Genomic DNA, 24,078 nt, shown 5'->3' on the forward strand with positions numbered 1-24,078 from the left:
AGTGACAGGTATTCTTTTTTAAGAAATCTGGGGTCTATTAGACTCTAGATATCTCCTCTGCCCTTACATCATCTGATCTCACCAAGGTCGGTGTGATCAGATGCTTTCCCAATTTAAAAATGACACTCTTTATATCCGGCTAAACTGAAGTGATGAAATGCTTTTAGCTTTCAGTTTCTTAGACTATAGAGATGATTGGCACCATTCCGGTCACCAATCTACTTCAATAGTCAGCTGGCAGAAACACCGGCTGTCAGTACATCAGGATTTATCGATGTTCAGATATATTGTGTGTATACTATAGTTTGCTGTGTAAAATATCCCCTGTGACAGCAATAGGCAGTGACAGGTATTCTTTTTTAAGAAATCTGGGGTCTATTAGACTCTAGATATCTCCTCTGCCCTTACATCATCTGATCTCACCAAGGTCGGTGTGATCAGATGCTTTCCCAATTTAAAAATGACACTCTTTATATCCGGCTAAACTGAAGTGATGAAATGCTTTTAGCTTTCAGTTTCTTAGACTATAGAGATGATTGGCACCATTCCGGTCACCAATCTACTTCAATAGTCAGCTGGCAGAAACACCGGCTGCATTCTCAATTTCCCCTAATGGCACGGGACTGCCGGAGAAAGCCGTGGAAGGCATACCCTGGTATAACCACTCAAAGTCCAGTGATGTACGAGTACGTTGCGGGTCCTCGTTGAGTATATATGCTATATTCTTTTTTTTTTTATGCAGCCTGTGGGCTTAATGAAAAAAAGAGAAGAAATCTCTGCCAGAAAAAGTGTGTGTTATGCCCACTATTTAAATATACCATCCTGCATCCATCCAGGCACACATGAAATGTTCTTTTTTTTGTCGTTCAGCCTGTGGGCTGAATGAAAAAAAAAAACCTAAAACAGATTTCTCTATTCACATCGAAGAAATCTATGCCAATTTTTTTTTTTTTTTTTAAATATATGCCGAAGCACAGGGGTCATCCACCCACTCGCCACCCCAGGCCCCCATGCTTTGGCATATATGCTCTTTTTTAACTGCGGATGAAAAATCTTATCCAATAGCGCTGCACACACTTGCGTACTGTATATTCTGAGAGCAAGACCCTGTTGCTGTCAAAATAAACAGATCGGTCTTGCAGCTGAATGGCATTCCTGCACTGAAAACAGCATTGGTTAACAATAAAACAGTAACTCAATAAAACAACTTTTTTATTAAACAATGTGCAAAAAATGTGATTAAATATACAGTCAGGTCCATAAATATTGGGACATGGACACAATTCTAACATTTTTGGCTCTATACACCACCACAAAGGATTTGAAATGAAACGAACAAGATGTGATTTAATTGCAGACTGTCAGTTTTAATTTGAGGGTATTTACATCCAAATCAGGTGAACAGTGTAGGAATTACAACAGTTTGCATATGTGCCTCCCACTTCTTAAGGGACCAAAAGTAATGGGACAGAATAATAATCATAAATCAAATTTTCACTTTTTAATACTTGGTTGCAAATCCTTTGCAGTCAATTACAGCCTGAAGTCTGGAATGCATGGACATCACCAGACGCTGGGTTTCATCCCTGGTGATGCTCTGCCAGGCCTCTACTGCAACTGTCTTCAGTTCCTGCTTGTTCTTGGGGCATTTTCCCTTCAGTTTTGTCTTCAGCAAGTGAAATGCATGCTCAATCGGATTCAGGTCAGGTGATTGACTTGGCCATTGCAAAACATTCCACTTCTTTCCCTTAAAAAACTCTTTGGTTGCTTTTGCAGTATGCTTTGGGTCATTGTCCATCTGCACTGTGAAGCAGCATCCAATGAGTTGTGAAGCATTTGGCTGAATATGAGCAGATAATATTGCCCGAAACACTTCAGAATTCATCCTGCTGCTTTTGTCAGCAGTCACATCATCAATAAATACAAGAGAACCAGTTCCATTGGCAGCCATACATGCCCATGCCATGACACTACCACCACCATGCTTCACTGATGAGGTGGTATGCTTAGGATTATGAGCAGTTCCTTTCCTTCTCCATACTCTTCTCTTCCCATCACTCTGGTACAAGTTGATCTTGGTCTCATCTGTCCATAGGATGTTGTTCCAGAACTGTGAAGGCTTTTTTAGATGTCGTTTGGCAAACTCTAATCTGGCCTTCCTGTTTTTGAGGCTCACCAATGGTTTACATCTTGTGGTGAACCCTCTTTATTCACTCTGGTGAAGTCTTCTCTTGATTGTTGACTTTGAAACACATACACCTACCTCATGGAGAGTGTTCTTGATCTGGCCAACTGTTGTGAAAGGTGTTTTCTTCACCAGGGAAAGAATTCTTCGGTCATCCACCACAGTTGTTTTCCGTGGTCTTGCGGGTCTTTTGGTGTTGCTGAGCTCACCGGTGCATTCCTTCTTTTTAAGAATGTTCCAAACAGTTGTTTTGGCAACGCCTAATGTTTTTACTATCTCTCTGATGGGTTTGTTTTGTTTTTTCAGCCTAATGATGGCTTGCTTCACTGATAGTGATAGCTCTTTGGATCTCATCTTGAGAGTTGACAGCAACAGATTCCAAATGCAAATAGCACACTTGAAATGAACTCTGGACCTTTTATCTGCTCATTGTAATTGGGATAATGAGGGAATAACACACTCCTGGCCATGGAACAGCTGAGAAGCCATTTGTCCCATTACTTTTGGTCCGTTAAGAAGTGGGAGGCATATATGCAAACTGTTGTAATTCCTACACCGTTCACCTGATTTGGATGTAAATACCCTTGAATTAAAGCTGACAGTCTGCAGTTAAAGCACATCTTGTTAGTTTCATTTCAAATCCATTGTGGTGGTGTATAGAGCCAAAAATGTTAGAATTGTGTCAATGTCCCAATATTTATGGACCTGACTGTATATGGCGAAGCATAGAGGCCATCCACCCACTGGCCACCCCAGGCCCCCATGCTTGGGTATTCATGTTTTTGTTTAACTACGGATGAAAAATCTCATCCAATAGTACTGCAACACTTATGCGCTGCTACACACACATATATTCTGAGAACAAAACCCTGTTGCTGCCAGAATAAACAGATGCTGCAGCTGAATGGCATTCCTGCAAAGAAAACAGCAACAGTTAGCAATAAAACAGTAGCGATAAAACAGTAACTTAATACAGCAATAACTATTTTTGTTTATTTTATTATTTTTTGTAACTTTTTTTATTTTTTATAACTTATTTTTTTTTTTTTTTTAAGCTTTTTAAAACTTTTTTTAAAACTAACATCCAGATGGTAGGGTCTCTCAAAATGTGATAGCCAGTTTCCTGACTACCTACTACCTAACATATTTCGAGACTCTGTGTATATATGTGTCCTAGACTGTGCTGTACTCTATATACTAATAGTTCATTAGTGTATGGTAGCGACGGAAGCAGTCCTTGAGGCAGAGATCAGGTTGGCCAGTACAGCAGAGGCAGGTGTCACGCCTAATTCCGTGTCTGCTACAGACACATCTTTTTTGGGGTGTCCATTGGGTTGTGGTACCTGGAATGGCATCAGCTCACTGCATCTGGGTTGGGAGTTTGAGCCACAGCACCTTCTGGATACAAAAAGGCTGTGATGATGTGTTCCTGGAATTTTAAGAAGAATCTACTTCATCCAGTTGCTTTGTAAACCACAAAAGTGTTGTACATAGCCAATTGAAATAAATAAACAGACACTTTTTTGTACCAGTGTCTGGCTTTTTGGGAAATTAAGCACAGCTTAATCATCTGGTCATTGAAGTCCACCCTCCCATGTTAAGATTATAGTCGTAGACACAGAGGGGCTTCTCAACAACACCAGCTGCCGTGGAAATTTGGATGGTCGTGTCTGTGTGAATGGAAGACAGGATGAAAACATCCCGATTGTCCTTCCACTTCACTGCGAGCAATTCATCATTTATCAAGCAGGCTTTTTCCCCCATTCTAAGATGGGTATTTATTTACAAACCGTTGGGGGAAGCCATGGTGGTTAGGTTGCACGGTGCTACATGCGCCAATTCAAAGATTGTATAAATGTCTAAATAGTGGCACGCTTGTATAAACATTTTCTCTGGCTAAGTGGTACCCCATATCGAAAAAGGATGACACCAAGTCCCAAACTATCTTGCCACTGCTCCCCATGTAGTCTGGTGTATCCGGGGGGCTCCACGTGACTATCTTTTCCCTCATAAATTCAAAAATTACATGTATAGCCTGTTGCCCTCTCACAGGTCTTATACATTTTGACTCCATATCTGGCACGCTTGCTGGGGAGAAATTGTTTGAATGCAAGGCGGCCAGGAAAACTAATGAGGTATTAATCAACACAGATGTTTTGCTGGGGAATATAGACATCTGCAAATTTTTGGATAAGGTGATTTACAAGGAGCCGAATTTTGTGGAGCCTTTCATATTCAGGGTCACCCCGAGGATGGCATAGTGTATTGTCACTGAGATGCATTAATCGCATTATATTCTCATATCTATGCCTGGCCATGGCAGCAGAGAACACGAGCATATGATGAATCAGGTCTGTGGACCAGTACAGCTGCAATTCATTTTTTTTTCTAATGCTTATGTTGAGGGTTAGGACCCAAAAAACTTTAAATTTGGAAACTGTAATAGGTTTCCATGCAAATGGTCTGGCAAGGTTTGAATTTGGGTTAGCAGTGATAAATTGTTGTGCATATAAAAATCAAGGGGAGTAGTTAAATTTGCTTTTTCCACCTGAATTCAGGGTTGGGCAGTGAAAGGGGGAAGTACGGGTGCTGCAGAATTTGTGGCCTGCCAATCAGGATTTGCAAGCACATCTGGAAGGACACTATGGGCGCTATGGGCCTGTGTGCAAATTCTTGGTGGCTGTGGGACACTACTTGTGCTAGCCACCGCACCAGCTTGTACTGCACTTATGGGACTGCCCACATACCCAAGTGATACTGCAGTGCTGATATGTAAAAGACCAGGATGTACTTGGCCGTTGGTGCTCGCCAGTTCACCAAAAGGTAGAGCAGCACTAGTACTGGCATTCTGCTGCAAATGAGAATCATCATGCAATTCTAACATCTCAGAAACCTTGGAATGGGATCAGGTACACCTGACCTTAGCAGGGAACTCTACTCCATCGTCTGAGCTATCTGTCAGGGTGCTGCTGCTGTCTACAGATTCGTATTCTTAGCCTGATTCTGTCAGTGAGGCTTCCCCTTCGGTCTCATCTGACATACTCAGAATCCTGTAGGCCTCTTCACTAGTGTACCTTTTGTTGGACATTTTGGCCACTAAATGTAAAGGTAGCTAGTGTGACGGGAAAAAGAGCACCAGGCTGTCAGTGACTGCTTGAAGCACTAGAAAAAAATTTACCTGCTAGTGAAAGCAGAGATCATGCCTGATTTTGCTAACCCTGCAGTTTTGTGTGCAATGTATCAAGTGACAGTGATCTACTGACACTGCACTTGCTGGGGAAGAAGGGGGGAGGGGGGGTTAAGCGGAGGGGCTAAATGCAGGTGCTGGCAGGTGTCGGGGCTGATCCTGCTAATGCTGCATTTTGGGGACACTATACTATTGTGAACGCTGGTATAGTGTCTGAACGGATCAAAGATATTGATCCATTCAGACACTATACTAGCAATGGAGGTTAATTGTGTATGTGAGCATGTTCCTGGCAATCAAAAGGTTAAATGTGATCACTGATGTAGTGGCGGGCAACATCTGGGAGGTACGCTAACTGACGCTAACACTATCTAAAGTTGCCGGTGACAGTGATCAGTAAAAAAATCTGTACACTGTATCAGGGGCGGACTGACCATTTAGAAACTCGGGCACTGCCCGAGGGCCCGGGGTCAGTAGGGGGCCCCATGAGATGCCCCTGGTACCTGGGACCCATGATCCACTATTGCCCGAGGGCCCCATGAGTTGTCAGTCTGCCCCTGCACTGTACTAATGACACTGGTGACAGGACAGTGAAGGGGATAAATGGGGGATAAAAGTGACCTAGCTGTGATTTTACTGTAAGGTGTAGTGCTTTTGACTCATGTGGATCTGCTTTCATTGCATCACTTCCTGAACCTGTGTAATGTAAACACAGGCACCAGAAGATCTGTGATAGGGCACTGAGCACTCAGCAGATTCAGGCCAAACATCACTGGCCTGAATCTGTTGACTGATCAGTGCAGCACAGAATCACAGCATCACTGAGTAGGTAGGCGCGCACACACCCCCTACCCGCGATTATGGCGGTAGCGCAGGTCATGTGTATATATACGTGATTTTGCACAGGGAGTCCGCCCTGTAGCAGTCAAGCTGCTATAGAGTGGATGGCAACTGGTTAAGGGACATACTTGCTGCCCAAGGGCTTTATCTGGAATAACAGCTTTAAATGAAACACCAGAAATTGATGTCCAGAGTGGTAGTTTACTGGTGGTAGTGTGGTCGTTAAAGAATGAACAAATCTGAATACATATATTCCAATCCTTTTAATTAATCTGCTCATCTCTAGTTAGAGGTAATGGCAAAAGCATTACAAGTGTTTAGTGCAGATTACGTGGAAAGGGTGGAGAGTGTATTACTGTAAAACGTTTGCAGAGCTATTCCCCTGTGAAACTACATGTACATTTGTTTTGTGCAAATAGGGGCAAAAACAAATGTTCTCAGACTATTTTCTCTCCAGTTTTAATGTATCCATTCTTGGAGATCAGGAATATACCACACCATTATGGCCACTTATCACAGGAAATATACTCATTTACTATGATCTTTATCTCCATTCAAATGCACATGCAGATTCACAGGGCGAATAGCTTTGCAATTTTTTTTTATATATTCACCCCTAAGTGCGCTCTAAGGGATGTTGGCTAGAGTAGTGTACGTAAGTAGCAACTGTAAGTTATTATTTTTCAAGAAAAAACATGGCCAAAAAATAGTTAATTCTGAGCTAGAATTGCTTAAAGGGGATTACCAGGAAATGCTTTGTCAGAACAAGAGCTGCAGTTGCAGATTTCACCTATGATACCGCTTGCCAGTGTAATTCCAGCGTGATCATAAGAGCCATCAAATTTGAAAGGTACATCCTTAGTCCACATTTTAAATAGTAATGAAAGGCGCAGAATATTGCATGCCAGGTTGCTGTGAGCAAGGGTGGTTGCATTGCCTGTCTACCCAAAGGGGCTCCAATCAAACACAGGGTATTCCAGTTTTCTCAGAAATCCCGTTTTCAGTATTTCAGTATCTTTGTCATTTGGTAAGAAGCTGGGGTTAAACTAAAATTTTGACACATCAGACAGTATATGCATGCTCATATTTGTCCTCTTTCCGTGTTCTGCTGCTACTGATCTTTATCAGCCGCTAACAATGACCTTCGAGGTGATCACCATATGGTACTTCAGGATATTACTGTCTGATCCAATCACTTGTTCATTTTTGGCATTATTGCTTTTCTGATGGCAGAGCACACACCAACAAATGAAATATATCACTAAAAGTGTTGGGACTAATGAAATCTAGGCGTTCCTAACTTTTATTAATAAGTAATTGTGTTTGCGGTTTCATATTCATTTAATTCTACTAGCTGTGTTAAGATATTTCATTATTCACTTCTTCAGTAGTCGTGGGATTTGTGAGGGATGCATCTTGGTAAAGTATAGCCATTTTTAGAGCACATAGGCAAACTGCTGTTCATAAAAGGCATGGGCACTGTCATGCAAAAAATAAAAAAATAATAAAACATCATACAGCAGCATTTTGAGGGCAATATTGAAAATACATACATTCTGGTGTTGCAGAACAGTATGATTTTTACAGTCAGTCATAGCAACAGCATATTGATTTACTGTTTTACAATAACCCCAGCTTAGATATGGCAGCAGCACTCCTATCAATGACACATTATTTCTCATTAAACAGTAATGGACTACTTTGGCTGGCAGAAAAGAATTAGGTATTAGTTCACCATGGCTGTCCTTGTTCTCTCTGATTCAAAACTGTCCTGCTGCTGGTCAGTTTCTGTCATGCACTCATTAAGAATTAAAAAATTACAGATCATACCAGTGGTGTAAGATTGGCACCCGGAGCTGATTGCTATTTAAAAAAAGCACAACAAAAACTGCTGAAAAAGTAATAGAATAATACTTTTTATTCACATCAGTGTTTTTTTAACCAAATATAGAAATTTAACTTCATATTGATCTGTTGAAGTAATGAGTAACATTACAGTTTATTACCATCCATAATTATGTCCACAGATATAAAATCTGTACCATACTGACACCGCCAGAAACATGTCCACAGACAGATATAAAATTATTACCATACTAACACTGCCAAAAAATTTGTAGCCACCTTTGTGAAACAGACAATGAAAGGATGTATAACCGCCTAAACCATTTTGGCACATATGATACAAGGGTTGAATGACTTACAATAAACATTAAAAGCCAATAAAAAGGTTTAAAATCTTACCCCTAAAGACCACTTTTTTGGCATATTACTAAATTTTTTAACACACATCACCCTGCTAGCAAGATGGTCAGTGATATGTAACTGCTTCACCAAACCAAAAAAAATAATAACATATACAAAAAAAAACAAAAGAATTTAGAAGCCTGAAAAAGCATTTTCATCTAATTTAAATGTCTTAACAACATGAAATAAAATAAAAATCAATATGTACCCACATTAAAAGAACAACTCCAAATACCACCCCTAAAAAAACATTTTTTTTACATGTAAGTCATGCAAAAAAAAGAAAAAGTTTGCTATGGATAGGGTAGCCAATAAAAGCGTCTGTTGACCTCAAATAAACCATAAAAAAAAGACAAAAAGCCCCTGTAGCACCCTCCTAGTTAGCTAGGGGGGGCTATAATCCTAATTGTTAGAGAGGAGGGCTGAGTAGCAGCCTGGGTGCTATAGTCAGGAGGTCAAATTGTTGTCAGGGCTGAGAGGCTCTGCAGGTCAGGTCAGGGTGAGGAGGAACTAAAGTTTAACTTCCCCTTTTTTGAAGTCAGCAAGCAATTTAGCTTTTTACTGACTGGAAATTTCTCCTAATAGAATCTGATAAGAGGAATATGGCTACATACTGTAGTATATGAGTATTTAGAAATATTCACATGTACAGCCAATTTCCAGGAACGGAGCATGTGTTTAAGAAAATTGTTTGGCCAAAAATTCCCAAACATGAACCGCTCATTAGTGTTTAACAGTCGCGTGCAGTTTAATGGAACAGCTCTGATCAAGGTATTTCATGTATATATAAAAGGAAAATAATTTTCAGAGGATATTTTTCCAGAAATATATCTTACAAATGTATTCCACTTCAGCCCTTATGAAGAATAATTTTTCTTTTTTATACTTTGATAAATCTGCTTTAAATTGCACATTGGACATGTAAAAAAAAAGTGACCACCAAAATATAATTAGAAATGTAGTAAATTAATGTTTTTAAGTCTGCAAGCTTTGAACAAATTAATAAGACAGTTAAATTTCAAAGGGGTACTCTTTGAACACCAGCAAGGTTGTAATTTAATGTTATATTGAACGTGTTTAATAAAGCTTTTTTTCAATGCTCTAAGCAGCCATTCTGAATCCCATTGTTCCACTGCACTGAAAGTAATTGGATATAAAACCTTTTGTGTTTGAACTAGAGTGCTGCTTCTGAGATTATTCTTTGGTAGGATGTCTGAGCTTTGTTGCTGCTTAAATTGGGGCATGAGGTCATCTTATCCACTTAAGATCCATATTATACAAGCCTTAACCAAGAGTATTAAGTCATCATTTCACGATCAGTGAAGATACTGCATGATACAAATGAGTCAAAAAAGTTAACAGGAAGTCACATGACCAGATTGCCCTCTAACAGACAATCCTCCATTTAAATTATTCATGTGTGCATTAGTATGAATTTACCTGCAATTAATGGTAGGCTTTGGAGTTTGGCATAACTGCAAAAAAGGGGCTGTAATTTGTGTTTTTGTTGCAACACATGAACTTTTACATTATTGGAAGAACTGATGCATGCTGTAAACAGATTTTACTAATGATATTCAGAGGTGAAGGTCACTAAAAACCTTTCGTCACAGTATGTTGTAGCAGATATATAAAATTAGCAAAAGAGGTTGAAGGGGAAAACATAAGATGATCAATTAATTATTTTAGTATTGTTGGTCACATTAAAAGAGTATTTATACTCACAGACTGTACCTTATGCCACCCGTAGTTAGCTCTCCAGTTAAATGAATTATACTCTATTAGCATAGGTCTAGGTCAAAGGAAACACATTAAAGTGGAACTTCACTCTCAATCAACATGGACTATTTTTAATCCTTATGCTGCTAGCATCAGTAAATCAATAGGAAATTATATTATATTTACTTGTTTTAAACTTTTTTTGTACATTTCGTCAGTTATTTCCTGGTTTCCACGCCTAGGCAAATGATACAAGTCATACATCCCAGCCGTCTTCAGGAAAGGAGGGAGGTTCTCAGCTCAGCCAATACCTGAGCTTAGGGCAGATGGATTCCAGGAAGTAAATGCTACATGAATTATCTGCCTTTACTCAAGATGGACACTGCCAGAAATGCTAGAGGGTGTTTTTCAAATTGATTTCTCAGCAAAATAAAACATAGGCACATGAATAGATGGGGGAGTTCTTGAATATGAAAAATGAATTAAATAGTGCTTTTGGTTTATAGTGCTAAGATACATTGTAGTTCCACTTTTAGGACTTATGCATGAGCTGATCTGGATTTATGTAACTGGAACCTGTGGGCACACAGCTCTTGGTGTCAAATGCAACAGCCTTTGTTAGACAGTAAAAAATGGAATCCCTGGGACACTTATATTTTTAACGACTAAGGTACATGTTCAGATACTTGTGAAAGTCACAATGCTTCAGCATAGCACCTCTGATAAGTGTGGTCCATACCTCTAAACTTTAAACCACTGCATCCAATGCTTTGCATTGTACTTGGTGATGCCAGCCTTGGATGCAGCTGCTCGGCAATGGAAACCCATTCCATGAAGCTCTCTACACACTGTTGTGCTAATCTGAAGGCCACATGAAGTTTGGAGGTCTTTAGCTATTGACTCTGCAGACAGTTGGCGACTTCTGCGCACTGTGCGCTTCAGCATGTGCTGACCCTGCTCTGTCATTTTACATGGCCTACCACTTCGTGCCTGACTTGCTGTTGTTCCTAGTTGTTCCCACTTTGTTATAATACCACTAATAGTTGACCGTGGAATATTTAGTAGCAAGGAAATTTCATGGATGGACTTATTGCACAGGTGGCAACCTATCATGGTACCACGCTTGAATTCACTGAGCTCCTGAGAGTGACCCATTCTTTCACAAATGTTTGTAGAAGCAGTCTGCATACCTAGGTGCTTGATTTTATATACCCGTGGTCATGGCATATTTTGTCAATATAGTGTATGTATATATATATATATATATATATATATATATATATCCTAGAAACAATCTCACACCCATCCACCAATTGATTAAAAGTGTGCTTATTTGTTTAGGGGGAATGTGGCCAATTTTCCTAAGCTAAGAAAGCACACACAGAACACGTGGTGTGAATGGCTCCTGAATAATAGGTAAAAGAGAGGGAAAGAACTGAGGGCATTTTAGTTTTCATACAGCCACAATTTCCCTTGAGTCATAGTGATATTGAAGGCAATTTAAAAAAAATAACAAACATGCCATACTTACCTGCTCTGTGCAGTGGTTTTGCACAGAGCAGTCCTGATCCTTCTCTTCTCAGGTCCCTCGCTGGTGCTCCTGGCCCCAGCCTCCTGCCGAGTGACCCCAGAACAAGCAGCCTGCTATGGGGGCACCCAAGCAGGCTTTCTCCCAAGCTGCTACTCTGCGTGACCATTCAAACACAGAGCCATGGCTCGTCTCAGCCCTCTCTCTTTCCTCATTGCTCACTGGCTGTGATTGACAACAGCGGGAACCAATGGCTCAGCCAATGAGGGGAGAGAAGCCCCAGAGAGCCAAGGCTCTTGTACAAATTGCTGGGTCGTGATGGCACTCAGATAAGTATTTGGGGGGAGCTGCTGTACACAGAAGGTTTTTTACCTTCATGCATAGAATGCAATAGGTACAAAACCTTGAGCCTTTACAACCAGCTTAAGGATAAGGCAGAAACTCATTTGATCTTTGATTTTGGCTTGCATGCATTTTGACAGTACCTTGTGTGTAGGCTATGGTCAGTCACTTAAAGTGATTGTAAACCTTCGCCTTGTAAAACACACCTCATTCAGTATAAAATAAAAATGAAAGGCAAACATTTGTGCGTAGATATAAAAAACATTATAAATATGATTTTCCCCCTTTTTTTGATGTGATCATGGAGGGGTCTGAAATTTACATTGTAGGTGCATTCCCACTCTGAGAAACAGAATTAAAAAAAAGAATTCAGGAAATCACGTTGTATGATTTTTAAAGAATATGTTTGTCTTGCACTGCTGAACAGAAGTATTTGAACACCTGAGAAAATCAGTGTTAATATTTGGTACAGAAGCCTTTGTTTGCAATTACAGAGGTCAAACGTTTCCTGTAGTTCTTGACCAGGTTTGCACACACTGCAACAGGGATTTTGGCCCACTCCTCCACACAGATCTCAGCTAGATCTGTCAGGTTTCGGGGCTGTCGCTGAGCAACACCGAGTTTCAGCTCCCTCCAAAGATGTTCTATTGGATTTAGGACTGAAGACTGGCTAGGCCACTCCAGAAACTTGATATGCTTCTTATGGAGCCACTCCTTGGTTATCCTGGCTGTGTGCTTTTTGGTTGTTGTCATGTTGGAAGACCCAGCCACGACCCATCTTCAATGCTCTGACTGATGGAAGGAGGTTGTTGCTCAAAATCTCACAATAAATGGCCCCATTCAGCCTCTCCTTAATACAGTGCAGTCGTCCTGTCTACTTCGCAGAAAAGCACCCCCAAAGCATGATGTTACCACCCCCATGCTTCACAGTAGGGATGGTGTTCTTGGGATGCAACTCATCCTTCTTTTTCCTCCAAACACGATGAGTGAAGTTTAGACCAAAAAGTTCTACTTTGGTCTCATCTGACCACATGACTTTCTCCCATGCCTCCTCTGGATCATCCAGATGGTCATGGGCAAACTTCAGACGGGCCTGGACATGTGATGACTTGAGCAGGGGAACCTTCCGTGCAATGCATGATTTGAAACCATGACGGCGTAGTGTTCTACCGACAGTGACCTTTGAAACTGTGGTCCCAGCTCTCTTCATGTCATTGACCAGCTCCACCCTTGTAGTTCTGGGATGATTCCTCACCTTTCTTATCATCAGTAATACCCCACGAGGTGAGAACTTGCATGGAGCCCCAGTCTGAGGGAGACTGACAGTCGTCTTTAGCCTCTTCCATTTTCTAACAATTGCTCCAACAGTTGATCTATTTTCACCAAGCTGCTTGGCAATTGCCCTGTAGCCCTTTCCAGCCTTGTGGAGGTCCACAATTTTTTCTCTGGTGTCTTTTGACAGCTCTTTGGTCTTGCCCATGGTAGTAGTTGGCAGCTGACTGACTGTGGGGTGGACAGGTGTCTTTAAAGAGCTCAGACAGGTGCTACTAAATTAGATTATTGAGTGGAGTAGAGGTGGACTTTTTAAAGGCACAGTAACAGGTCTTTGAGAGCCAGAATTCTTGCTGTTTCTTAGGTGTTCAAATACTTATGTTCAGCAGTGCAAGACAAATAAATTCTTTAAAAATCATACAATGTGATTTCCTGAATTTTTTTTTTAATTCTGTCTCTCAGAGTGGGAATGCACCTACAATGTGAATTTCAGACCCCTTCATGATTTCTAAGTGGGAGAACTTGCAAAATCGCAGGGTGTTCAAATACTTCTGTTCCTCACTGTATGTGTTTACAGGGTTGTTATAATATAGCAAACAGAGCTCTTCCAGAGTAACATAACATGGCAGCGCACACAGGGCTGTAACAGTGCTATGCAGAGTTCACAGAGAAGATCTGCGACTGGGAACGTATGTAGAATCAATAACACTGGGGCAGTAGCTGATGGCTCAATGGTCTGGGCACAGGTTTGCTTTACACCTGCCCTGTCTGCAAAAGAAAAGTCCTGGCTATGGCACATAGAACAATCTCCATGCAGTCTGTAACAAGCTGCTGCTGTGCTCCCAGATGAAGAAAATACATTAAGTTGTAAGAACCTTAACATCTCTACACTATATGTTTAGCTATTTTGATAACTTTGTCATTTTTTAATCTGATTTTTTTTTTTAGGAATAGGGTAATACGGCCATATGGTAGATTCAGTTGGCAGTTGAGTACAGTGTAAGCAAAGTGGGCACTGTTGCCAATGCTTTTAACCTTTCCTATGAACATCTTCATGCATGAGTAGACCCCAGGGTCCTATCAGTGTTATAGCATTATTTGTTAATATGATTTACAGCATCAATTAGACTTTTTACTTTTACTTTTTCATTCATGTTTTTTACATTTGTTTTTCATTTTCTTACCTTTCAGTATAAGCTTTTGTTTCTGTCTTACTATTAGTGAAATGTAAGGTTTTGTATATACAACTGAATAAACATTTACAATTTCTCCTTTAAATTCCTTAGATGTGTCTTAGTGCTACTTGGCAAATTTAAGTAAGGAAATTCTGTTTGCAGTGTTGTATTAATGCTTTAATGGGCCAATCTAGTTAGCTTGCCACACATCCTGTCTTGTCCAGTGAGTTTTCTGACTCCAGACAGATATTCAGGGTCAAACAAGTTACAGAAGCTGAGTGTCTTCAGTTTGGATCTATGTTCCCACATGCCTCAAGAGGCTGTCTGTTGTAAGGGCATTTCATTTAGAAAGAACTGCTCCTGAGTCCTGATGAAACTCAGAGAGAAAGAGAGAGAGAGAGAGCGCGAGAGCTTAAATGCTGGCTCTGTGCCATACAACCTCAAATGATCTCAAAAGGAGTGAACAAATGAAACATCCTCACTATTCCAGCACCACACACAATGCAGACCATTAGTGGAGACAAAAGAAATCTGAGTTTACTAGTACTATACAAATGAGGCTGGAAAATGTATTTACAGTAACTGTTATCTTCTGTGACCTGCATGAAAAATAAAATCTTTCAAGCTATAGTGCTATAATGGATATGGGCTGAAAGTGCACACTCTCTGGTTTAATTTGAGAGTATGTGCACCCAAATTGGAAAAAGGGTTTAGGAATTACAACCCTTAAGAGTAGCCACCCCCCCTTTTTCAAGGGACCAAAAGTAATTGGACAAATGAATATAATCATAAATAAAATGTTCATTTGTAATATTTTGTTGAGAATCCCTTACTGGCAATGACTGCCTGAAGTCTGGAACCCATGGACATTACCAAAGATTGGGTTTCCTCTTTTCTGATGCTTTGCCAGGCTCTAACTGCAGCTGTCTTCAGTTGTTCTTTGTTTGTGGGTCTTTTTGCCTTTAGTTTTGCTTTCAGCAAGTGAAATGCATGCTCAATTGGGTTGAGATCAGGTGATTGACTTGGCCATTGCAGAATATTCCACTTCTTTTCCTTCAAAATCTCCTGGGTTGCTTTTGCAGTGTGTTTTTGATCATTGTCCATCTGTACTGTGAATCAACTTTGCTGCATTTGGCTGAATCTGGGCTGACAGTATATCTCTAAACACTGCAGCATTCATCCGGCTGCTTCTGTCTTCTGTCACATCATCCATAAACACCAATGACCCAATTCCACTGGAAGCCATGCATGCCCATGCCATCACACTGCCTCCACCATGTTTTACAGATGACGTTGTGTGCTTTGGATCATGAGGTGTTCCAAGCCTTCTCCATGCTTTTTTCTTCCCATCATTCTGGTACAGATTATTCTTAGTTTCATCCATCCAAAGAATGCTTTTCCAGAACTAGTCTGGCTTTTTTAGATGTTTTTTGGCAAAGTTTAATCTGGCTTTTCTATTCTTCAGGCTTATGAATGGTTTGCACCTTGGTAATGTCCATGGGTTCCAGACTTCAGGCAGTCATTGCCAGTAAAGGACGCTCAACAAAATATTAAAAATTAACATTTTATTTATGATTATATTAATTTGTCCAATTACTTTTGGTCCCTTGAAAAAGGGGGGATGGCTACTCTTAAGGGTTGTAATTCCTAAACCCTTTTTCCAATTCATTTGTTTCCTCTTATACCAAATTTTATTGTATCTGTAATGTCTGCCTTCATTTTGTAAAGCACTGTGCAAACTATTGAATGCTATATAAATCCTGTATAATAATAATAATAATAATAATAATAATAATAATAATAATAATTTGTCCAATTAAATTGAGCCCCTGAAAATGGAGGGACTGTGTCTAAAAATGGTTGCAGTTCCTAAAGTTTGTACTTGATATTTATGTGCAACTTGAGTTATAGCTGAAAGTCTGCACTTCAAATTCATTTGGATTGTTTTGTTTTAATTTATTCTGGTGCATACAGAGCCAAAAGTATGAACATTGTGCCTCTGTCCAAATATATATGAACCTAACTGTGTGTATGTGTATATATATATATATATATATATATATATATATATTTATACAGTGAGGAACAGAAGTATTTGAACACCCTGCGATTTTGCAAGTTCTCTCACTTAGAAATCATGGAGGGGTCTGAAATTCACGTTGTTGGTGCATTCCCACTCTGAGAGACAGAATTTAACAAACAAAATTAAATTTGTCTTGCACTGCTGAACATAAGTATTTGAACACCTGAGTTAATATTTGGTACAGAAGCCTTTGTTTGCAATTACAGAGGTCAAACGTTTCCTGTAGTTCTTGACCAGGTTTGCACACACTGCAACAGGGATTTTGGCCCACTCCTCCACACAGATCTCCTCTAGGTCTGTCAGGTTTCGGGGCTGTCGCTGAGCAACACCGAGTTTCAGCTCCCTCCAAAGATGTTCTATTGGATTTAGGCCTGGAGACTGGCTAGGCCACTCCAGAACCTTGATATGCTTCTTATGGAGCCACTCCTTGGTTATCCTGGCTGTCTGCTTCGGGTCATTGTCATGTTGGAAGACCCATCCACGACCCATCTTCAATGCTCTGACTGAGGGAAGGAGGTTGTTGCTCAAAATCTCACAATAAATTGCCCCATTCATCCTCCCCTTAATACAGTGCAATCATCCTGTCACCAAAGCATGATGTTACCACCCCCATGCTTCACAGTAGGGATTGTGTTCTTGGGATGCAACTCATCCTTCTTTTTCCTCCAAACACGACGAGTGAAGTTTAGACTAAAAAGTTCTACTTTGGTCTCATCTGACCACATGACTTTCTCCCATGCCTCCTCTGGATCATCCAGATGGTCATTCACAAACTTCAGACGGGCCTGGACATGTGATGACTTGAGCAGGGGAACCTTCCGTGCAATGCATGATTTGAAACCATGTTCTACCGACAATGACCTTTGTCATATAAATAAATAATAAGGGGGGTGGTTTTCTGGAATCCCCCGTTTATCAGAATTATGTACTATTTGTCGGTTCCTATAATTAATTAGTAAATCTATATCTAAGCTCTCACAATATTGATGGACGTAACATACTGCAATATTAGCTAAAATAACAAACTCAATGCTCAAAGAAGCACGATCTTATTTATTTACAAAGGAAGTAAAACACTAACAGAGAAATCTTAACCAATATTACAGAGTATATGGGAATAAAATCAAAGATGATACGTTAAGTAAGTTCGTCCTCAAAGCTTAGTATCTTTTAGCTGGGTCCCAGATAGAAAAGGTGAACAAAAAGAGAGAGAAGCATGGCCAGAACTGTGTTTAAAAGCCCTCTCAGGCACTACCCACACACACACCCTTGACCTTCCTAGTGTAGTCCTTCATCCAATGAGCGAATGTCCAAAACTCTTAAGGGGCTGTCCTCCCTACTCATTAGGAAGTATTGTATTACCCCAGCCATCCTCCTGGAAGTATGTTGTCTCCACCAGGGGGCACTGCTATATTGCCAACAATGCTATAACCCAGGTCAACATTTCAATCCACATCCGGTTTCTTCCTTCTGGCTAGAAGTAATCTGTCCTTTTAATCTTCCTGTCACCAGAGAATCTGGGCTGAGGCTCTTTTATCTACATGCCCCACCACTAGGAGGTATGTGTGAACTCCCAAGACAAGGATCTTGGTATGCAGCCTTTTGTTACACACGCCTTGTTGTAAATACTTCCCAAGATGACATTCAACAGGCCAAAGGGTTCTTTGATAACGAGGCAGTAAGAATCCATAAATGTCTGATATAGAAAGATGTTGCCTTAAAAAAATATATATATATATACTGTATATATAATGTTTTTGTCTACAACTCTACACTGTATATACAGTGCATTCATAAAGTAATCAGACCCCCTTCACTTTTCCAATCTTATGCTGCAGCCTGATACTACAGTTGTTTAAATTCCTTTTTTTCCTCATTAATCTTCTCTCAGTACTCCATAATGACAAAGTGACAACATCATTTTAGAATTGTTTGCAAATGTATGAAAAAGTAAAAACTGAAATATCACATTGGTGTAAATATTCAGAGCCTTTGCAACAACACTTGAAATTTCACTCAAGTGCCTCCCATTTCTCTTGATCATTGCTGAGATGTTTCTACAGCTTGATTAGAGTCCACCTGTAGTAAATGTAATTGATTGGACATGATTTGGAAAGGCACACACCTCTCTATAAAAGATCTCACAGCTAAGAATGTGTACTGTATCAGAGCAAAAGCCAAAGGAACTGCCTGCAGAGCTCAGAAACAGGATTATTGCAAGTATTTTGACAAAGACCGGGATGCTATTAAAGTTCATGTGCGTGTAAAGGCAGGCATCCCAATACTTTTGGCAATATAGTGTGTTTATATATATATATATATATATATAATGTTTTTTTCCTTCTCAAACCTGAGTAAAATACAAAAAAAAAACATAAATACCACAATTCAAGTTTATAAAAATAATAACATTGGACAAAAAGCATTGCAGTTCACCAATAAAATGTCATTGTCTTTAAAAAAGAAATTTAAAATGAAAGCTCTACTTGAAAAGAAGAAGGTAGATACCTCTTCTACTGCTTGTGCAGCCAACTAGTGAAGAGAAATTGTCCTCCGAAGTCTCTTCAGAATCCAACACTTCTGGGAGTGTCGATCTCCTGTATCCCCTGCTGCACAGTGGTTCCTTCCACAGACTCTTAAATAACTACTGTGTTCTGGACTTATGTTGGGATCAGTAGGAGATACCACTGACTGCACCAGGGGACACAGGAGATTGACACTTCCAGAAGTGTTGGTTTCTGAAGAGACTATAGGGGACAATTTCTGTTCATCAGAACAGTGTTCAATGTTCTTTTTTGCAAATTCAGCTTTTATTCACAATTTTGTTTTATCTACATTGCCACTTTATTTGTATGAGCTCTATTGTGACCAGCAGCAAACCTGTGTCACCTTTTACGACAGACTCTGTTTGCCATACATGATGTGTGTTTTTCACTGATCAGACAAATAAACCTGGCACGTTCAGATGAATTGAGAAATTAATGAATTGTCATAGGCAAACCTTTGCACAAAATATGAAAAAAGCAGAAAATATTTACCCATATATGGTCAGCATTATGTCGAAATCCCTGCAACTCTCATGCCATTGTGACTTCCCCACTTTGATCTTGTTTAAAGGATCTTAAATAAAGTAATTCATTTTGAAGAGTCAACATCTTAAAAAATATTGAAATTCATACTTATTTTGCATGGATTTCACTTTAAAGATGGCCTGAAATGGTATGAGTCATCTTGGTGCGTGCGTGCAAATCAGATCAGCAGGATTTATCTTTTTTTTTCTTTTTAGCAAAACAGGGTAAAATGTTTTCCTTATGACCTGTAAATTATTAAATGCTTTTTCTAAATACAGGCACCTTGGCTACCAGTTACGGTCAGCTTCACACAAAGCTAAAGTGGGTATGCATGCAAATCAAAAGAGTAGAAAAAAAAGGATAATCAAATTGTGATGAAAGTACAAAATACCCTCTGTCCCCCCTCCCTAGCCTCCTCAATACATTTATCTATACCCCCCCCCCCCCCCCACACACACACACCAGTTCATACTTACCCCCCATAATGATTGTGGCCTCTTGCACTTTCTGCAGCACTGTCAGTAACAATCTTGTGCTGGGCTGTCCAAACCTGTGCTCTAATGCTCCATAGATTTGAATAGGACAGTCCAGCTTCAATACAGGTTTGTCCCATTCAAGTTTAAGGGAGTGCAGAGGAGGGGCACTAAAATGTATTGAGGGGACTAGAAAGGGAGGGTGGCCAGAGAAAGTTTGTAACAATGCTAAACTTCTTCTCTATTCAGCACCTTAGAGTCAATATGTAACATGTTTTGCAGGTACTTCTATATCACCTCTTTTCCATGATGTTTATACTTTTAATGTCTAGATAGAACACTTGAATTCATAGTTGAAGCCACATCCTTCTAATGACACTATTCAGCCTCTCCTTCTCTTCTGAAATTCTGACAGTCACAGATGGAGTCTGTCCTTTTCTAGAAGATATAAGCGAGGGTTGCACTAATATAGAACTTGGATTTGTAGGTGGGATATTCTAATGTTAGGCTGTATATCAGACTCTTAACCGAGAATCAACATGGCTGTTTGACTGAAGAATAGCCCTGTGAAGTAGAGTTTTTGATAAATGAGTTGTTTGAAAAATGACAGATTCTCTTGCAGTTGAACTTAGGCCTGCGTGCACTTTTGTGTGTCCCAAAATATTTGTGATTCAGTTCAGCTAATTACGTGATTTACACAGTCCTTCATTGCTGCATAGCCAGGAGAGTGACATTACTTTGTTAAAGTTAGGTATACAGTGGTGTTACCCTCTCGATGCCCCATCCTGCTTTAGGATAATGAAGGAGCAGCACCACACTGACAATGTCATTTCCATGTGCTCCCTCCTATAACAAGCTTGGTATGTTAGGATGACAGTGTTGTGCAATGCAGTAGAGCATAATTGTTTGAAAGTTCTTGTCCACCTATTTGTGTTTGAGACAGAAAATCAAGGAGCTCTCCCACTCAGATCATTAAGTTAATTAACATGCTAGAGGTATGGTTGGTAAATTTGGTAGAGGCACCAGATGGATGTTGGTACATCATCTTTTGCTTCAATAAACCTAAGTCCTTCCTCTGGAAAGGGGGGGGGGGAATTTTATTTATATATATATATATATATATATATATATATATACACACACTATATTGCCAAAAGTATCGAGACGCCTGCCTTTACACACACATGAACTTTAATGGTATCCCAGTCTTATTCCGTAGGGTTCAATATTGAGTTGGCTCACCCTTTGCAGCTATGATAGCTGCAACTCTTCTTGGAAGGCTGTCCATAAGGTTTAGGAGTGTGTCTGTGGGAATGATGAGAAGTGAATGACATGTGTCTGATGTCGGACGAGAAGGCCTGGCTCGCGGTCTCCACTCTAATTCATCCCAAAGATGTCTTATCGGGTTGAGGTCAGGACTGTGCAGGCCAGTCAAGTTCCTCCACCCCAAACTCACTCTTTATGGACCTTGCTTTGTGCACTGGTGCGCAGTGATGTTGGAACAATAAGGGGCCATCCCCAAACTGTTCCCACAAAGTTGGGAGCATGAAATTGTCCAAAATGTCTTGGTATGCTGATGCCTTAAAAGTTACATTTACTGGAACTAAGGGGCCAAGACTAACCCCTAAAAAACAACCCCACACCATAATCCCTCCCTCCACCAAACTTTACACTTGGCAAAATGCAGTCAGGCAAGCACCCTTGTCCTTGCAACCGCCAAACCCAGACACGCCTGCCAGATTGACAGACAGAGAAGTGTGATTTGTCACTCCAGAGAACATCTCCACTGCTCTAAAGTCCAGTATCAGCCAGCTTTACACCACTGCATCTGACACTTTGCATTGCACTTGGTGATGTAAGGCTTGGATGCAGCTGCTCGGCCATGGAAACCCATTCCATGAAGCTCTCTACACGCTGTTGTTGTGCTAATCTGAAGGCCACACGAAGTTTGGAGGTCTTTAGCTTATGACTTTGCAGACACTGTGCGCACTGCGCTTCAGCATGCGCTGACCCCCCTCTGTCATTTTACATGGCCTACCACTTCGTGGCTGAGTTGCTGTTGTTCCCAGTTGCTTCCACTTTGTTATAATACCACTAACAGCTGACCATGGAATACTTAGTAGCAAGGAAATTTCACAGATTGACTTATTGCACAGGTGGCAACCTATCACGCTTGAATTCACTGAGCTCCTGAGAGTGACCCATTTTTTCACAAATGTTTGTAGAAGCAGTCTGCATGCCTAGATGCTTGATTTTATACACCTGTGGCCATGGAGGTGATTGGAACACCTGAATCCAATGATTTAGAGGGGTGTCCCAATACTTTTGGCAATATAAATGAATAGCACACCATTATGATGGCAGTAGGTCTTGCTATAATGAGCAAGTAGGCGTAGGATAGCCTACTTGCACATCTTGGCAAATTTAACTCTCAGCTTGCTATCCTCCTGTGCTGATGGCTCTATGATCCATGTGACTACTCCATCTGCCACTGCTTGTTCCAACACAGCATCTTCTTTCTTCAACCATTTGGTGGCTACTAATAAGGTAACTCCTGTACATGTGCAATGGACTTACATCCTCCCTGCACTTGGCTCTGTTCTTAGCATCTTACAGATTCCAGGAGCAGGTCGGGAATGTGCGCTTAACTGCACATGTGTCATAAACAGTATAACAAAACCAAAATGGTAAAGGGGAGGTGATAATTATTTTGGCAAAAGAAACAAAGAAACTACTGGTAAAAAGCTCTACACTTTAAGGAAATCTTTTTCCAGAATAGATTTACACCTGGCCTTAGTGTGTTCATTGTGTACTCTTATATTATCTTTTATTCAATTTTTTTAGAACCACCAGATGAAATGAAGGTCAGGAGTCATAGCACAGAACCCTTACCAAAGCTGGAAAACAAAGAACGATCAAGTCACCATTCCTCACCATCCTCCAGAGAGACGGTGAAAGCTCAAGAATGGGATGGAACTCCAGGCCCAGCTCATGTTTCCAGCAGACTTGGAAGATCGTCCGTCAGTCCAACCATGTTAGCAGGAAGCAATGGCTCTGGTAAGAAATGTGCTTTCTAGCAAAAGAGAAACTAAATTAAAGCATTAGAGAATATAATACATTTTCTTGTATATTTCTACAGTCTATTATACATGCCATCATAATCTGTAGTGCTTTACTGTAATGCACATGCATTGGTAACAATATAGGACACAACCTATGTGAACATTAAGGCTGAACTCCAGGAAAAAAGTAAAATATACAGATGGAATACAATATTAGAGCTGTTTTACCTGCCAACTCAGTTGTATTTCTTCTCTCCCAGTTCTGACTTTTCCACTGCTTTTCCACACAGCACAGCTCTTTCTGGTGGGGAAGAGATCTGATTTTTTGCTGCAGTTCAGTAACAGCTTTGTCCTATTGCACCCCTGACCATCCTGCATATCAGGTGCAGACACTTTCAGGTTGGATTCATGATGACAGGGTTACTGTTGTGGAGTAGCCTGCCTAGCACCATGGTAGTATTATAAAACCGGGGCATAACCAAAAGCTTTAGGGTCGTGTGCCTCATCTCAGAGGCCAGGAGCCCATTTAGATATCATGCTGCCCTAGGCACAAATGAACTTATCCAATTATTTTAGTAAACATGAATGATAGGTCAGTAGACCTGCTCAAAGGGGATTTTCCCCTCATAAATTTATAATTGGCCTTTTAGAATTGCCCCACAACACCCCACCCCATTATAATTACCTCACACATCCTCCTCTGTTACATATAATCTTCGTGCAATACCCCCCTCAATTATAATTACCTTGCAACCGCCCCTCCTCCATTTTAAATACCCTGGACCCCCTCCCCAATTATAACTACTCCACATTACATGTAATTACTTCACCCCTCCCACACACACACACCCACACACTTCATAGTTCTAATTACCCCACAACCCTCCCCCATTA

The 24,078-nt window shown here is 40.4% G+C and overlaps 1 protein-coding gene across 2 annotated transcripts in view; it reads left to right on the plus strand.

Moving 5' to 3' along the window:
* Positions 1-24,078, plus strand: part of NYAP2 (neuronal tyrosine-phosphorylated phosphoinositide-3-kinase adaptor 2) — a 233,000-nt gene that overhangs the window by 190,254 nt on the left and 18,668 nt on the right. For both annotated transcript variants that reach the window (XM_089672579.1, XM_089672580.1), the window contains one exon: positions 22,967-23,179. In XM_089672579.1, coding sequence (XP_089528705.1) covers positions 22,967-23,179 — 213 coding nt within the window. The remainder of the gene's footprint in view (positions 1-22,966; positions 23,180-24,078) is intronic.

Source organism: Staurois parvus, unplaced genomic scaffold (genome assembly GCF_062004578.1).
Source record: "Staurois parvus isolate SC_StPar_1 unplaced genomic scaffold, SC_StPar_1.0 ptg000131l, whole genome shotgun sequence".
NCBI classification, from domain to species: domain Eukaryota; kingdom Metazoa; phylum Chordata; class Amphibia; order Anura; family Ranidae; genus Staurois; species Staurois parvus.